Source organism: Lactuca serriola, chromosome 2, assembly GCF_051521515.1.
Source record: "Lactuca serriola cultivar US96UC23 chromosome 2, Lser_US96UC23_V15, whole genome shotgun sequence".
In the NCBI taxonomy this organism is placed as follows: Eukaryota; Viridiplantae; Streptophyta; class Magnoliopsida; order Asterales; family Asteraceae; genus Lactuca; species Lactuca serriola.
Window position 1 is genome coordinate 54,459,221 of NC_136409.1, and position 19,112 is coordinate 54,478,332.

A 19,112-nucleotide genomic window follows, 5' to 3' on the forward strand; every position below is an offset into this window, starting at 1 on the left:
AATACCGTTACCTTAAAGCCAATGAATTATAAGGTAACCCGGGATACTCGTAACCATACTAACTAGAGTACCAGACGCCCTACAAGCGTCTATAATGTGACATTTGTCACCCGTTGGCTTGGTAGGCCGAGACTGTAGCTAGCAGTCTGGGTGCGGGGTTGTCAATCCTGTATAGATCTATACACACAATGTCCGCTCTCCCTACAGGAGACTCTGGTTACCAACTAGACGACGGAGAAGGCCGTGTCCTGAAGATGCATCCCAAATAGTGGGTAAAGACTTCCAACTAGTGGGTTTCTAATGTAAGTGTTGAACTAGAGGTAGAGACTCTTAACTGAATTGACTGAAGTAAACTCGTATGTCTATGCTTGTGTACATAATATATAAGTAATGAATCAAACGACCTTCGGATGGACATCCGATCCCACCAGACCACATCTCAACGAAGAAAAGGAAATAGGGCGGACAAGCCTTCCTAAGTCCTTCAATCATTATTTATATGCATCTATACAAGCACATACATACATCTAACTACGACTGAGTGTGTATCAAGTAGAAGTGATTCTTGTGAAGTAGGAGTGTCTAATAAGTGAAGTAGGAGCGGTCGCAAGTGAAGTAGGAGTGTCGAACAAGTGAAGTAGGAGCGGTCGCAAGTGAAGTATGAGTGTCAAACAAGTGAAGTAGAAGCGGTCGCAAGTGAAGTATGAGTGTCAAACAAGTATAAGCGTATCACGAAGTAGAGACGACAATAAGTGAAGTAAGAGCGTCTATCGGTATAAGCGACTATAAGTATAAGTGAAAGCGTTACTAAGTAGGAGTATAAAATAAGTATAAGCGAAGCAGCAGTATTAACAAGTAAAAGTATACGTCGAAAAAGGGAAACTTGATGAAAAACCTTTATATTCGGAGAAAATCACAATTTGTATCCTTTTGTAAAAACATGTTTGAAAACCTTTGGAAATCTTTCATAAATCAGTTCAGAATGAATTTAGGTAAAACAATATAAGTAAGAGTTTTGAAACAATTGAAAACCATTATAGTGTCCTACTCGGTAAAACAGTGTACAGTGGCAAAAGCTTATGCATGCGGGTTATCAATCACATGTGATTGATATGATAACTGACATGTTTAACTTGTATTCCCCCCTATAAAACATGTAAAAACATTTAAAAGGTTCATTCAGGGGTATGAACTCACCTGGTGTAAGTAGGTCCGACGAAGGTGCCGTTTGGGCGTTCGGTGTCACGCAAGGACTCGAACACACTCAATGACCTATTTAACATATGATATCATATGTTCACATACAATTAGTATATTTAATACTAATTAAACAAGTATACGCACTCAAAGGAGCGGAAAACACTTTAGATAAGTGTTTGGGTGTCCCGGGTAGCGTCTAAGGGTGTGTATGGCTAGGGAATGGAGTTTAGCCTCCGAGAGTAAACCCTTAATACCATGATTATGGCCCAGAGACTACTCACCATGAGTTTACGGCTATAAGCTCATGGTGGTGGGTTCTAGGGTGTTTAAGGCTTCTAGCTTGTTCATGGGATTTTTCTAAGTACTTTTCCAAAAAGGCATGAGTGGGTTTGAGGCTTCTAAGGGCATTATCTTGGAGTTTACGGCCTAGGGACAACTCCTAAGGGAGTTTACGGCTGTAAACTCTCATCCTTAGAGTTTTGTGAAGTTTAAAGCCCCTAATACCTTGCTAGTAATTTATAATGAAGTGTTATGCCAATTTGGGGGATTAAAACTATCATTTTGGCACATTTAGGGGTGTTTACGGCCTTGGTACATACCTGGGCCGTAAACTCCATTTTCCCCTTCATTTTGATGTGTTTAATTGATCCAAACCCAAAGGACAAGCCCCTATTTTATGTCTTAAGCCTTGGTATGAATTTAGGGCACCCTTTAACATGTTTTTATGAGTTTACGGCCCTGGAACTATTTCTTGGTAAGCTTTGGCCGTAAACTCCTAAATGGAGGGTGTTTGACATGTTTAAGGTCCCCAAACTAATTTTTAGATGATTCTAGGATTTATTCCAAGGTTATTGGTGGAGTTCTATGGCTTTTAAGCATGTAAAAATGAGTTTACACCCCATGTTTGAGGGGTTTACGGCCCAAGCACATTCCTTGGCCGTAAACTCCTATTTACTCCTCAAAATTCATGACTAGGGTGTTCTAAGTCCGGATTTATAAGGTCTTATCTACGTCCCAATGTTGGTTTGGAGGGGTTAAATTGCTTAAAAACTCACTTATTAAGTGTTTACGGCCCAAGCATGCTCCTTGGCCGTAAACACATGTTCCAAGTCCAATTCTATGCTATAAACACAAATCATAATGTTTAGAGTAAGCTAGGGTAAGCGGACTTACAATTTGGAAGCGTTTGGTTGCGGATTTGGGGCGAAAACGGGTCTAGAGAGAGAGAGAGTATAGAGAGAGAGGGTGGAAAAGCTCCAAATGGAGTTTACTCCCCTTTATATATGGGTGGGAGTTGGAGCTCAGTGGAATTCTACCCAATACTGCCGTTAAACGGGGCTTTTGGTCGCACCCGATTTAGTGGTCGTAACAATAAAACTTAACATTTCCAAATAAATGGAAATGGGCGATGTGTGTTTTTATTTCTTTTTATCACGACTTAACGACATATTAAATGTAAACAGATGGAATGTTTATTAAATTTGACGACCTCTAATTAACAAAACTTTATAAACTGGAATATTCCGTTAACGGTAACGGGGAAATGTAACGGAACAACTTGGGTTATCACATCATCGTACTGGGTTGCTTGCCAACTTAAGCCATTTTATGTTTAATCTATTCAACCAAAGGGTCCAACTTCCATATCTTGTACATTTTAGGGTTCTAAGACATAAAGTTGGCATCTTTAACCCTTAGCATGTCTTAATGGAACCCAACATTCATTTTTGTCCACTAATGCTCATAATAATGACTCAAATTCATGCATGAACTCGTAACAATCATCAAGATGACACTTTTATACAACATGAGCAACAAAGAGGTTGAGATCTAACATATCTAACTCTTGGCGTTGCTCAAAATCACAAGGAGAACCCATGGGACCAAATAGAGCTCATAAACAACCCTAAACTCAAACTATCATAAGGAGTCATCAAGATGAGAGTTTTATACCTTCTAAAGCTTCCAAAGTTGATGAGTACTCTGGAACTAAAGGCTCAACTTCAACAAATGCTTGGTCTCCAAGTTCCCGCTTCTTGAATATACACAAAAACGCCACAAAACCACTTCAAAGCTCAAGAACACTCCAAGGATGAACTAGGGTTTCAATGGGCCGAAATGAACAATGGGGGCTGATGAAGGTAGATGTCCAAGGGCTATAATGATGTTTAAATAGGGCTTAAGCACTAAAAGTTAGGGTTTCTAGCTATTTGGAGTACGCCCTGTGTACTCCTGAGTATGCCCGACATACTCGAAGGCCACCCGTGATCATTATCCTCACTACGCGATGCGTACTTAAAGAGTACATCCCACATACTAGCCTAAGTTCCAAAACACTCCTAATTTCATTCGGCTATAACTCCTTCGTTCTAAGTCCAATTTCGACGTTCTTTATATTCACAGAAAGGTAATAAGAAGCCCTATAATTCTATCAACTATCATTTGTCTTAAAACTTTTTGAACTTAAACCCAAAATTCAAAAAAAGCCCGAGATGCCACTTTACGGTTATACCATTGGGCTCCAAGTCACAATTCAAACTCCCAGGATCATCTAACCTACATTACCCACACCCAAATGCGTCTAAATCTCTCTTTCCCAAAGGCCCTAAGCCTTATGATAACCGATCTTCAGGCCACGACCCTGAATTATGAAACGATTCAACACAGGGTGTTACGTGTTTATTTTTTTGCAAACAGCAGCATCGCATCGCGACGATTACTTAAGTCATGTCACGACTTAATGATGTGGCACGTACCACATCATCAATCCATTATGTCGTAAAATGCCCAAATTCCAGTTCTTTAACTTAAATCAAAACAATACATAAATTAAACATGTACTCGGAACAAGGTGTAACAAAAACCAAAGATGACATTGCTATTTACAGTAGTACATGTTTATAATGCACATATTTTGCATTACAGACTTGTACCATCGCAGATGGCAATGTAATCTTCAGTTTCGTTTACCATATTATCCTTTTTTTTTTTTTTTTTTTTTCAATTTTCTTGTTGTTATGTGTTATCAATTAATGTTTAATACTAGCTTGCATGATTTTAGGCTATAGTTAAAAAAAAGCAACGAACAAAATCATATATTAGGCTAAGGAAACCACAGATGATGTCAGTATACAGTTTCGTTCTTCATGTGATTTTTTTACTGCTTAATTGTCTTGAATTTTCCAACACACAAAAATTGAAAAAAATTTGGATTAAAACTTACTTTGATTTTTTTTTTTTGAAAAAATTCCAGGAATATCAAAAGGAAACCACAAATGGCCAAATGTCATACGCGATTTTGTCGTCTTTTATTTATTTATTTATTTTTTACAACAACCAAGGAAATCGGAGACGTAACCATGAAATCATAGCCAACATACAAAGCCAATGTTTTAAAAACCGTTTTTTTAGTTGAACCGCTATGGGATGACCGGTTCCAAGTTCAACGGGTTTGACCGCTTCGACTGTCGAGTCAACCAACTTCTATAATTTTCATATTTTTTCTGTTTTCCTACACATATATACATACATACATAAATCAAGAATTTGACATCCACAAGTTCAAACATTAAAAATACACATAAAAACAAGTTGTAGATCAATCAAAATACATTAAAATAAAACATAACCATAAGTTTTACATCCATCTACATACATAAAAAATTCATAATAAAAACGAAAAAAATATAGTTTTAGATGAATACAAACGCATCAAAAAACTTCATAACATTTACCATATGTTTTTATATAAAGAAATCTAAATAGATTTGAAAAAAGACCACACAAATTATTATGCAAAATGGTTCTTTTTCATGTGTTTTTATTCAATTTAACTGGTTCAATTGAGTTATTGTAAAAATCGGATAGTTTGTTGCAATTCAAAAATAGGCATATAACCGGTGATAGTTGAACCGCTCCGTTTTCCGGTTCCCGGTCCAAACGATTTGGCCGACCAGTTCAAACCGACTTTTAACACTAGGGATGTGCTTCGGGCCGGAACCGACCTGAACCTGAATAACGGGAAACCCAAATTGGATGAAAAGTGGGAACCGAAACCCGAACCGACTATACTAATACATGATCCGTTCGGTTCGGGTAAATACAAATTTCGATTCGGTTATTAACCCGAAAGGACCGAAATAACCCAAATAAACATTTACACTATGCTTTTGAACCAAATAACCCAAATAAATCGAAATGACTCGAAGAACCCAAATAAACCGAAATGGTCCGAATAACCCAAATAAGAAAATTCTATATTTGGGGTTTTCGATGGTTCAAATGACTATTCATTTTTCAGGTCGGTCTTTTTGGTCCGATTCAACATTTATTCGGGTAATCTGGACCGAATAACCCGAAACCTAAATTGAGCAAAAATAGATACCTTAGAACCGACCCAAATAACTAATTCAGGTCGATCTGGTCCAGGTTTCGGTTTCGATTTAGATATTCGGTCCAAACGAACATCTCTGATTAAAACATTGTACGAAACCAAAGCCATGTTATGGCCGGTTATGACAAAACCTAAGACGAACTTGAGGAAACCACAGATGAGCCTCCTTTATTTATGATTTGTGATTATTTTGTGAAAACGTCTAATTTGATTATGTTATGAAAATGAAAAATCATTAGTTTATTATAGTTTAATTTCCTCTTAAAAGTAATGTACCTAGGATTACGGAAACCATGGGATGCGGATGATAATTTCCCCATGGGATTACGCCACCGCGAAAACCCGAAACATCCCCTTTTATCCGCGTGACCCCACACACTGAATTGGTGGTTTGTAGGGTTAATTACCGAAGAGAATCACACAACTTAATTCGATTTAACTTTGTTAGTTCTAGATGGCAATGCCTGGTAGACGTACCAATTACACCTTGTTGACTCAGATTCCCGACGACGATCACCTCCAGCCACCGCAACCTCCTCCTCCGTCGATCTTCTCCGGCGGCACCGGAAGCGGCGGCGCATACGACTCATCTCACCACTCTCACTCCGGAGAAAAAAAGAGGAACGAAAGAGCTGGATTTGATTGGGATTTGATGAACATGACAACTGATCAGAGGATGCAGCAACCTCGCCAAACGGCCTTTCCGGCCTCGATCGGTGGATTGCAGAGACAATCGAGCGGGAGTAGTTACGGAGAGAGTTCTATTTCGGGTGATTACTTTCTTCCGTCTTTGTCGGCGGCGGTGAACAGTGGAGGTGGTGATCCCGATGCTTATGCTCACTTGCCGGATGGAGGTGGTGGTGAGGTGTTGAGGTTGAAATCCTCGGAGACTGCTGGTGGTGGTGGTGGGGGAGGGTCTTATTCATCGAAAAGTTGGGCACAGCAAACGGAGGAGAGTTATCAATTGCAGTTGGCTTTGGCGCTACGGCTTTCGTCTGAAGCTATGTGTGCTGATGATCCTAATTTACTGGATCCTGTGACGGAAGAAACCGCAGGGTCGAGGTCATCCGGTTCTACGACATCTGCAGAAGGTTTATCACATCGATTCTGGGTATGTGGTTCTGCTATCTCTCTGTGTGTTTGAGTTTGCAAACATATTAACTGCAAATCCCGTAGCATTATGTTTGGGTTTGGTAATTGGTTATATATTCTTGCTTGAAATACATGAACGAACCGCTATGAGTACAACTAGACTTTATGGAACGAACTCCTCATGTTTGTCGGTTGGATCCTAGGAGGTTTGAGGACAGAAATTTGCATAGCATATTTGTCATTCATGGAGGTTTTTTTTTGAGATCACGTTTTCTTGTGAAGATTCTTGGTTTCATGGCGTATTATAATGCATATTATAAAAGAAAGTGCAACACATTATTACTGTGAACTCAACTTAAATAAGCATGGATAGATATTTTGAAAAATATGCTACTGTAGAATAAAGGGGTTAACAATGCTTTAATGTGACATGAGAACGACTTTCTTTATAGACCAATATTTGCAAAACAGTGAACCTGTACCTACAATTTTGATGCCTCTAAGAGAAATATATGGCCTATCTTGCCTGAGATATTGTTAATTGGTAATCTAATTTCACATTGGAGAAATGTTGATCTCGTATGCTAGCATGCCTTTTTTTCTTCCTTTTTTTGTTTGAAATGAATGATGGGTGAGGAACAAAATTAATGAAAAAAATGTCCCAATGCACTACCCTTTTTCTTTCCTAAAATGTAGTTCACCTTGACATTGTAATCATATCAAGTATTTTTTCGCCTCAAACTCAAAACAACTAAGGGTTTTCCTAATTGCGAAGAACAAATGCTTGCTAAGTACAAGAAGCACAACATTTATAAATTTGAGATGTTTACAATTGTTTTAAAGTATATATATAAAAGTAATTAGAGAAGATCTTAGTTTTACTTGCATATACACACATATCCAAGTAAAAATAAGATACTTAAGATAGATGGAGAGTGTGAGAGAGGTCCCTATGATGATTTCTTTTGGTTTGATAGATAATCTGACATTAATGATACATATATTTTTGGCTCATATTAGTTACAAAAAACTTCTTATGTCAATTTTTACATGTGTAGGTATCCATGAGAGATAACATAAGATTTTCTTGCCAATGTACAAATGTCTACTAGGATCATACTTTTGCTTCATCCCTTCTGTGTCTATTAACTTAAAAAGGAGTTGAATATTTAGAGGGTTTGTAACTTAACATGGTATAAAAGCTTAGGTTTCATAAGATTGTGGATTCAACTCTTCATGTTTTAACTTCTTACACCAAAAGTATATTCCATGATTCTTTATTTTGTAACTTTTATAGATTTCAAAATATTTTATTAGCTGTTTATAAGTTTTCCTTGCATCCTTTTTGGTTACAATATTTTAATAAGTGTATTATTTTTACACTATTATAACCAAATAAGTTATTCATATATAATTAATTTGAATTAGGTGTTATATTGTTAAAGCAACATTTATTAAATGAAAAGAAAATAATATCGAAACATATATATTAAATTAATTAAATATGATTAATTAAAATCAGTTTCATATATAATACTAGTATAACATAATATTACAAGTAATAATTATTACATTTCAACCCTACACCATTCACCAAAAAGTATATTCTCTTTATAAATTTATATAGATTGACAAAAACACTCTTCAGCTTATTTTCTTTTTACTTATTTATTTATATCTTTTTTAGTGTAAAAACTTTATAAATTGAATTATTACAAAGTTTTAACCAATTTAATTATTTGTATATTATTAATTCGAGTTACATTTTTATATATCTATGATTAATTAATGTCAATTTAGTATATAACATAATATTATAATGAATAATTATTATATTTAGGATATACCTATTCATACATTATAAACTAGAATAGAATAAACATGAAAGACGAGGGACTGAAAATGACACATGAAAATGTTACATCATTTTGGTGTAAGTGAATAGTATAACACCAAATTTGGCAATTTTTTCTATCAAAATGTTCATCTTTTGCTGTTAACTACATGCATCTGGGATCAAAAGCTAATCCTATAAAATCTTTCACAATCTTTAACACATAGTCATAAATAAATAAACTAATAAAGGTTTAAAAAGATTTTACCTCAAATGGAACAAATCATCATTCTCATCATCACTTTCATGGTTGACTCCAATGAACAATCTAATTCTTTCTTCTTTCAATAAAACCCTGAAAATGTTACTTTTTTTTCTGCTTCTTTTTTCCTTCGTCCTTATAATAAACACACACACACACACACACTTTCTCACTTTAGCTCATCCTTGAGCACCATATGAATCAATTATTCTCCCAAATATAGTTGCTTGGGTGTTTATATTTGTGTGTATGCTTTCTTTCTAGAGTAAATTACAATTTTGGTCCCTATGCTTTACTGCTATACCACATTTTGCTGGTTTGGTCCAAGTTCTATTTTTTGTTGCAAATTTGACACTGGCTTCATTTTGTTTAGGTTTTGGTCCATGGGTCGTTAAATCTAATTGTTCCAGTTATTTTTTTTTTTTTTGAAAATGACCATTTTGACCTTTGTAACTTTGTTATGTATATTCCAACTCTAAGGGTTAGGTTGTATTAGGCAAATGACTGTTTCTCTATGAATCAATTACTATCCCAAATAGAGTTGCCTAGGTATTTATATTCTTATACATACGATTTTGCCAGGGTTTTTATATTTTTTGTCCAAGTTTCATTTTTCTATGGTTTTGGCCCCTAGTTGTTAAATTAAATCTTCACCATTCACTTGTTAAAATTTTCAAAATGACAATTTTGACCTTTATAAGCTTGAACTATCCATCTTGACTTATTCCAACTTCTAAGGGTTACATTGTATTAGGCAAACGGGTGTTTGTCATACTTTGACAAAGTCCCTGATGGGTTTTACTTGATATATGGAATGGATCCATACGTATGGATGATGTGCTGTGATCTACAAGAGAGTGGAAGAATTCCATCACTTGAGTTGTTGAAGGCCATTGATATTGCAAATGAATCTTCCATTGAAGTGATCTTGATTGATAGGCGTAATGATCCCAGCCTCAGGGAACTACAAAATCGGATTCATAGCATTTCATGTAATAGCATTACTACATTAGAAGTTGTTGATCAACTTGCAAAGCTTGTATGCAATCGAATGGGGTGAGTGTTTGTGTTTTGGTTTATTATTGTGTAAGGTTTTGTTTGGTTGGATGGAAATGGAATAGAATCACAAAAGAATGGAATGGAATGAGTCATTACATTCCATTGTCATGTTAGGTTGGCCTATAGCCTATAGGAATAGAATGAGTTTTCATAATATCATGTGAAAGTGTAATGCATAGCTTTAGAGGGATAAACATGAAAATGACCAAAGTGGTCGCCTTTTTACCCTTAAAAGAAAATGATCATCAATTGTTCAATGGGGTCAATTGTGCATTGCAAAATTTCTTTATGAATGCTCCCCAAAATGAAAAACAAAAAAAAAAGAATCATATTTTGAAATTATATTGGGAAATGTAATGAATTTTGCAAAATGACGATGTCATTTTGCAAAAAAAAAAAAATATTCAAGGTTTTTATGCACCTGTTGTTGGTAAAAGTAATCATACATTATTTAATTACAATTAACAAATTTTTATTTATAAATTTTTTTAGGGTTAATCTCATAAAAGACCTTATATTTTGGGGTTTTTCCGGATTACACCTCAGCTTTATTTTTTTTCCCAAAAAAGACCTTGTATGTTTTCACTTTTTTCCAAAAAACCCTCAACTTTTGTCTTTTTTTTTTCGAAAAAAACCTAAACTTTTTTAGTTTTTTCCGTAAAAACACTCACAATTTACAAGTTTTTTCGAAAAAAAAAAGACTAAAAGACCGGAAAAAATGAAAAAAATACAAGGTGTTTTTCAGGAAAAAAGTTGAGGTTTAATCCGGAAAAAACACAAAATATAAGGTCTTTTATGAGATTAACCCAAAACTTTAAACAAAATATAAACTCATTACTATTTTCTAGAAAATAAAATTGCAATCTAATAAAAATTGTGAAAATATCAACAAAGTCATGGCAATAATATTAACATATAAATAAAACTGGATTATATTGCAATTTTCTATCCCATTCCATGATGCAATGAAAAAAATACATGTCTAGCTAAGGAATGAACAATGGAATAGACCATTCCAATGTAATGTATGATTCCATTCCATTCCTTCTCCAGTTCCATCATAACACTACCAAACACTACACTTTGAGAAATTTCTGCATCTTTTTATTTTATCTTATGATTTATTTTTTTATTATCGTATTACAAGGGGCACAACTTTAAGTGGTGAAGATGAGTTAGTTTCAATGTGGAAGGAATGCAGTGAGGATCTGAAAGATTGTTTAGGATCTGTTGTGCTTCCAATGGGTAGCCTCTCTGTTGGCCTTTGCAGACATCGGGCCTTACTATTTAAAGTAAGTTTTAGATGTATATTTTATTTTATTATTGGAATAATAACCTTAATATGCAGAGTAAGTTACAAATATGGTCCCTATGTTTAGCTGTTCTTTAATTTATGTCCAAAAAGAAATCTTTTTTGCAATTCTGGTTCTCATTTCACTGTTTTTTATTAGGTTGTTTAAATTAACAACCCACCTCATCTGTTAGATCTGTGAAAATGACCATTTATTATTATTATTATCATTGTTTTTAGATTAAATTACATAAATGGACCTTGTGTTTTTTGATTTCTTTTTGTGTTTAGTCCAAAATTGAAAGATTGTTCAGTTTTGGTGCTTATTTCTCAAGGTTTCATATCGATTTTGGTCCTTATTTCAAAGTTCTAGGGACCAAAATCGATGTGAAGCCTTGAAATAAGGGACCAAAATCGATTTTTTTTTTAAATTTTGGTCTAAACATGGAGAAGTCAGAAAGCACATGGACCATTTTTGTAACTTACTCTTATTATTAATATTATCCAAAAACCATCTTTCCACCGCTCGACCCTACAATAATTAATAAAAAAAAAATCAATGTGAGGGCAGAATGGTCATTTTAGAAAATATAATACCTCGATTGTTAACTCAAACGACCCAGATACCAAAAGTGTTCACAAAACCATGTGAAATAAGGACCAAAATTGCAAAAAGGTTTTTGATTTTATTTTGCACCTAAACCAGAGAAAACAGGTAAAATCACAATGACCAGATTTGTAATCCACTCTTTTTTTACTATATTGCTTGTTTCTTTAGTGGTTTGATATTTTTAACAACAAAAACCCTTTAAAGGGTATTTATATTTTTTAATTAAAAACTTCAACAGATTTTAGCAGATACAATTGATTTACCATGTCGAATCGCCAAGGGCTGCAAATATTGTAAAAGAGATGATGCTTCTTCTTGCCTTGTTCGTTTTGGTGTTGACAGGTTAATTATATATATGATGCCTTCAAAATCATTATATATACATATACACAGATAGTTTATAAATTTATTTATTTATTTTTTTTGTTATGCAGGGAACTTCTTGTTGATTTAGTAGGGAATCCAGGATGCCTGTGTGAGCCAGATTCTTTATTAAATGGTCCTTCAACAATCTCAATTTCTTCCCCATTGAGGTTCCCACGTTTTAGACAAGTTGAACCCATGGTTGATTTCAGATCACTTGCTAAACAGTATTTTGCTGATTGTGAATCTTTGAATCTTGTATTTGAAGATCCATCTATTGGTATGTTTCTTAATAATTTAATCTTTCTACATATATACATATCATATGTAATATTAATATTAATAAAACAATAAATAGCAATAAGCAAACCTTCTTCCAATCAACAAACCCAAAGAATAAAACTATGGTTTTCAACAAAGTTTAACAAAATACTAACATGTAACAATTAACAATAAACAAATTGATTTTCAACAAACAATAACAATAATTAACATTCTCCTAGTTAGCTAATCAAACGTTAACTATTAAAATCAGATTTTATGTGACCCTAAATCAGTATAAGTAATAATAATTCATAATAAACAAACAATTGATGAGTCATATTTGAAAAGGAATAAAAATCGAGGTCTTTCTATGCTGTGGTGGGACCCACCCAAATGTAATAATAATATAAATATAAGCTAAATAATAAAAAGGTATTTGTTAAAAAAAACCCAACATATTATCCCCCAATGCTTAAAAAACTCATTACTTTATTGTTCTATTAAAACCATTATATTTTCTGAGTTTGGTTAAATTAATGAAACACTAGCTTAAAAGCTACTTGGACTAGCTTTTCAGGAGTTTTTTTTTTCTTTTAAAAAAAAAAATAAAAAATCGTCTTTTTCAATTGAGACTTGGAGCAAAATCGTTATGCAACCCTCAAATAAGGAGCAAATTTGCAAGAAGGTTTCTTTAAAAAACAAACCCCAAACTTAGGGACTAAAAATGTAATTTCATCTATTTTACAAAAAGGTTTCTTTTCCTAAACACAGTAATTATGATATGTATATGTGATTAATAATAAAATATAGGAATGATTTCAGGTGATGGAGATATTGTTGATGCAATCTACCCAAAACAATCTGAAAAAAGTCATGTTGATATAATTCGTAATAGTCCAAGCAACAGCAATGATGGGTCCCGTTTACCTCCTTCAAAAGCTGCCCTCCGCCCGAAAGGTCATGACAGAAGCTCACATCTGCCCAAAGTATATGCCCAGAACATCATGGGCACCTCCCAATCATATGTCGTGTCTTCTGATACACGAATGGAAGTGCCTAGTAATCAGATTCAGAGATTTGAAAATAGTGGTCAAAGTCAACCCCATAAAGACAGAGGCAATTTCACCATGGATGTTGAAGATTTGGACATTCCTTGGAGTGATCTTGTTTTGAAAGAAAGAATTGGAGCAGGTAAAAATCCACAAATCTCTGAAATAAGGTCCCAGTATTTTGGGTCAGTTTACGGTTTTAACCCAAACATTTGTTTTTTGAACATAAAAGTCCCGATTATCTAATGTTATACGTTAATCTGTCACAATCGAGACTTTTCTGTGCAAAAAATAAAAGTTGGGATTAAACCTTACCTATAACAATGTACTTATAGTTGATTTGTTTGTTATAGACTTATAGGGTTAATCTCATAGAAGACCTTATATTTTGTGTTTTTTCATGATTAAACCTCAATATTATTTTTTGCTTGAGAAAGACATTGTATGTTTTCATTTTATCTGATCTGACTTTTTTTTTTTTTTTGGAAAAAATGAAAAACTACAAGGTCTTTTTTAGGCGAAAAATACATTTGAGGTTTAATCATGGAAAAACATAAAATATAAGGTCTTTTATGAGATTAACCTCCAAAAAAATTGTAAAATGTGAGGGTTTTTTTCGAGAAAAACAAAAAAATTGAGGGTTTATTTGGAAGCAGTTAGAAGGTTGAGCGTTTTTTTCGAAAAAAAAAATACAAAGTTAAGGGCTTTTTTGGAAAAAATGAAAAAAGACAAGGTTTTTTTCAGGCAAAAAATAAAATTGAGGTTTAATTGGAAAAAGGATTAATCTCATAAAAGACCTTATATTTTTTTTGTTTTTTTCCAGATGAAATCTCAAATTTATTTTTTGCCTGAAAAAAACCTTGTATTTTTTCATTTTTTCTCATCTGGCCCTTTTAGTCGTTTTTTTTTCCCAAAAGTAGTAAAATGTGAGGGTTTTTTTTCGATTAAAACTAAAAAAGTTGAGGGTTTCTTTGGAAGTAGTTAGAAGGTTGAGGGGTTTTTTCGGAAAAAAATGACAACGTTGAGGGTTTTTTTTGGAAAAAATGTAAAAATACAAGGTCTTTTTCAGGCAAAAAATGAAGTTAGAGTTTTAATCCGGAAAAAACACAAAATATTAGGTCTTTTATGAGATTAACCCCCAAAAAACACAAAATATAAGGTCATTTTTTGAGATTAACCCTTTGTTATACTTATAGCATCCTACTTTGAAAAATGCTACCCAATTATTGCAATAGGTTAATCTCATAAAAGACCTTATATTTTGTGTTTTTTCCCAGATTAAACCTCATCTTTATTTTTTTCTTTCCTGAAAAAGACCTTGTATTTTTTTAATTTTCATGAAAAAACCCTTAACATTGTCTTTTTTTTTTTAATCCAAAGAAAACCCTCAACCTTCTAATTGTTTCCAAATAAACCCTCAACTTCTTTTGTTTTTCTCGAAAAACCCTCGCATTTTCCAAGTTTTTCCGGAAAAAACGATTAAAAGGGCCAGATCGGAAAATTTGAAAAATGCAAGAGCTTTTTCAGGAAAAAGAATAAAGTTGAGGTTTAATCCGGAAAAAACAAAAAATATAAGGTCTTTTATGAGATTAACCCTAGATTCAAATCTGAACCAATTTTTGGATAATTTTTTCAAAGTATGATGCTTTTATAAAAACTTTTGAAAGTTGAGTGCTTTAATAAGAAAATAATTGAAAGTGAGTTGCTGTAATAGAAATAAATGAAAGTAGGATGCAGCGTTTTGTCTTTGTAAATTTATTGATTGAAAATAAATAAATAAACAAACGAACTGTTCAAGATTTTTTAAATTACAAAAAATGCATTGAACTTACAAGATTTATAAAAATTGCATTTTATTTTCAGGTTCTTTTGGTATTGTTCATCGTGCTGATTGGAATGGCTCTGTAAGTAATACACCTTTTTCTTGTTTTTATTTTATATATATATATATATATATATATATATATATATATATATATATATATGTAATGAGGGTATTTTGGTCTTTTCATTTAAAACTTCACAAACTCCACTGCTTTCCAGGATGTTGCTGTGAAAATTCTTTTAGAACAAGATTTTCATCCAGAGAGGTTGAACGAATTCTTGCAGGAGGTGAGTCCTAGTGTAATTTAGATTAAATTTAATCTAATTTTTAATATATATATATTAAAATATTATATTATTAATTTGATCATTATTCTAATTGTTACTTTTGATTTAGGTTGCAATAATGAGACGATTAAGGCATCCAAATATTGTTCTTTTTATGGGAGCAGTTACTCAGCCTCCAAACCTGTCAATAGTGACAGAATATTTGTCCAGGTTTAGTCCCTCTACATTTTTGGAGCTTGATGTTATTATATTTGTATGGTGGGCTAATTTTGTAATATTTTTCAAGTGCAGGGGTAGTTTGTATAGGCTGTTGCATAAACCTGGAGCAAAAGAGGCATTGGATGAGAGGAGAAGGCTGAGTATGGCATATGATGTGGTATCCACCTTTAACCTTTTACTACTCTTTTTTTTTTTTTTTTTTTTTTCTTTTGTCAATTATTATATGAATATGAATGGGTTCTTTTTTGGTATAGGCAAAAGGAATGAATTATCTCCACAGACGCAATCCTCCTATTGTTCACAGAGATTTGAAATCTCCAAATCTTTTAGTAGACAGGAAATACACAGTAAAGGTAAACCACAGAATTATTAACAACATTTTTTTTTTTTTTTTGTAAAAAAAAAAATTTATATAACTTATTTTAATTTATCAGGTGTGTGATTTTGGGCTTTCGAGGTTAAAAGCAAACACGTTTCTTTCATCCAAGACTGCAGCAGGAACAGTGAGTTCCTTCCTTCCTTCCTTCCTTCCTCTTTATTCTATTTTTTTATTTATAATTATAAATAATTGAAGATATATTAAAATATAAATATATATAGCCTGAATGGATGGCACCTGAAGTTCTTCGTGATGAACCTTCAAATGAGAAATCAGATGTTTACAGTTTTGGTGTGATTTTATGGGAGCTTGCTACTTTGCAACAACCCTGGGGTAACCTAAATCCTGCACAGGTTCGATTTTCATATTTATTACTACGATTCCAAAATTACACAAATACATGTTTATTATATAAAAAAATTATATAATCTGTTTTTTTTTTCTTAGGTTGTGGCAGCTGTTGGGTTTAAATGCAAGAGGCTTGAGATTCCTCGTGATGTGAACCCTCAAGTGGCAGCATTGATTGAAGCCTGTTGGGCAAAGTCAGTTCAAAGCTTATATAAACTATTCTTTTATGTTTTAAATTTTCTTAATTAATTAATTAATAAAATTTTTGATGCAGTGAGCCATGGAAACGACCTTCGTTTTCAGCCATCATGGATACATTGAGACCCTTGACAAAACCTCCTACTCCACAAACAAGTCAAACAGACGTTTCACTACTTGCATAAACTTTTCACAATATATGGTGAAACTTTTATTACTATATCTTATCTTATCTTATCTTATTATATATACCAGATAGATATAACAGGTTGTACTGTGTTTGACATGCACTCATCTGTGTAAAATGACGTAAATGCCCTCCTCATCCTCGTAAAAAAATAGCCCTAGAAGAAGGCTTGTGTATGTAGTGGACAAGATCCGACTAGGACCGGACACGGACACAACCAACTGAACAAGCTTTCTAGGGAAGTTTTTGATACAAGGTCGAGGAGGACATTTACGTCTTTTTACACAGATGAGAGACATGCTAGGACCAAGACCGATGTAAGACGAAACATTAATAATTTCAATTTTATATCCCATCCGAAATGGTGGGACATGCACTCGCTCTTGATCACTGATATATGTAAAAAGACGTAAATGCCCTTCTTGCACTCATCATCAAAAATCGCCCTTCAGTTGGGACGAGGAGGGCATTTACGTCTTTTTACATATATCAGTGATCAAGAGCGAGTGCATGTCCCACTATTTCGGATGGGATATAAAATTAAAATTATTATGTTTCGTCTTACATCAGTCCTAGTCCAATGCATGCCAGTCGAGTCGAACGTAGAACAACCAGTTTTGTTATGTTGTGTACTTGTGTTTGGTAAAGTGAGATTCTGATGGGTGATTTAATGTGTGATGTGTTGCAGGCTGATTGGTGTACATATGTTTTTTTGGAAAATTAAATTTTAATTTTCGTTTAATTGGAATCCAAGAAAGACATAAATGGGTTTTTCTACAGGAGAAGAAATTTGTTGGTCTGTTTGTTTGTTTAATGATATGTAGAAGGCGTCTTGTCTTGTCTTGTCTTTGCTTGTCTGGTCATAATTTTGTATTGTTTGTTGTAATGAAATAATATAATCACAGCTTATAGGAATTGATTTTTTTTTTCTTTTTTAATTACATCCTTTTCGAAAATCGACATCTATATATATAGCACCATGATTTAAAGAAAACAAAGCCGAAAGTGTATGAAATCTGTGAGGTATTTAATTGCTAGTTTTTTACTTCTCTTTTTAATGATTTGTCTTTGGTACTTTTATACACATTTGGAAATTTTTTAAAACAATAATTCTTTCCCTATATATTCTTATTTACTGGTTTTTCTTTCAAGGATATATTGAAATTTTGTAAGTTTGTAAAATATTGTTAATGAGCCACGTATTGGCTGTTTTTGTTTTTGCTTTTTGGTCTTTAGGTCTAAATTATCCTTTGGAGTGGGTAATCAACTATCGATTTTGTTCACTTTTGGTCTCTTTTTTTATTCTTCTTTTTTGGTAGTCAACAAACCCTCTAGCTTGTACGTGGTAACCTATACCTCACCTGTTTTGCCAGTTTCCTTCAATGACATCGTTTAATTATTGATAACATGTATTACGTGGAATTAATATACACTTCAACCCTCTTTCTCCTTAAACTAGGGTTCCACAATCATGATTACAAACACCTCAACCCTTGATTCTACACCACGTAATGTCAATAGAAGATTAGGGTTATGAAATTGAAGACAATTGTTGAATGTGACTTTTATTTGTGAAGAAGATGGCCTCAGATTTGTCACCAAGTAAGTATTTGTGAAGGAGGTTTAAGTGGAGGTTTAACTGGAAGATCCAGTGGACGGATGTTCAGGTGAAAGAGGTTCATGAGGAAGCAATTCAAGTGGAGGATGTAATTTAAGTAGATGAGGTTCCTGCCGTTGCAACTGTGAAGAGGATAAGGAAATACTTAGAAAGAATTACCAAGTTAGGGTTGAAGAGGAAGACAAACCTTTAGTCTTTTAATTATGTAATTGTCAATGACACATCTTTTGACATATTAGGACAAATGTAGGCACAACTTTTGTAACGTTGCACATGCTAATGGAATCTTAAAACTTTGTCTTTTATCTAGATCATATGTTGGTTTTTGGTTCTTTATCTTGGATTTTACATGTTTGCTGCTGCGGTCGTTAATTTAGACCATTTTACCCCTCTTTTAACATATTAACAAATGTTTGTTGTTGTGGTTAATCTGGATCATTTTCAATTCACTAACCTATTTAACACGTTAACAATTGTTCAAACTAGTCAAAACATCAAACTTTCACTAATCAACACGATTTAGTCTTAATACATCAAACAAAATGCAACATTTACTCAAAATACAGCTGTGAATACAGTTTTTGTAATACATCTAACTACTTGTTAAACACAAACAATACAAACAACACATACA

General features: G+C 33.4%; 1 protein-coding gene across 2 annotated transcripts; it reads left to right on the forward strand.

Annotated features, from left to right (window-relative positions):
* Positions 1-5,913: 5,913 nt before the first annotated feature.
* Positions 5,914-17,816, forward strand: LOC145086249 (serine/threonine-protein kinase CTR1-like). 2 transcript variants are annotated; one of them, XM_079023995.1, is made up of 16 exons: positions 5,914-6,704; positions 9,536-9,837; positions 10,988-11,132; positions 11,980-12,083; positions 12,176-12,384; positions 13,179-13,559; positions 15,281-15,321; positions 15,461-15,529; positions 15,639-15,739; positions 15,821-15,905; positions 16,003-16,101; positions 16,183-16,251; positions 16,349-16,480; positions 16,575-16,669; positions 16,750-16,875; positions 17,549-17,816. In XM_079023995.1, exons 1-15 carry the CDS (start codon positions 6,048-6,050, stop codon positions 16,856-16,858), a joined length of 2,598 nt encoding a protein of 865 aa, XP_078880121.1. In that variant the 5' UTR covers positions 5,914-6,047; the 3' UTR covers positions 16,859-16,875; positions 17,549-17,816. The 2 variants fall into 2 exon arrangements, with proteins under 2 accessions (XP_078880121.1, XP_078880122.1); XM_079023996.1 differs by having other exon boundaries at positions 5,916-6,704; positions 13,191-13,559.
* Positions 17,817-19,112: the final 1,296 nt, after the last annotated feature.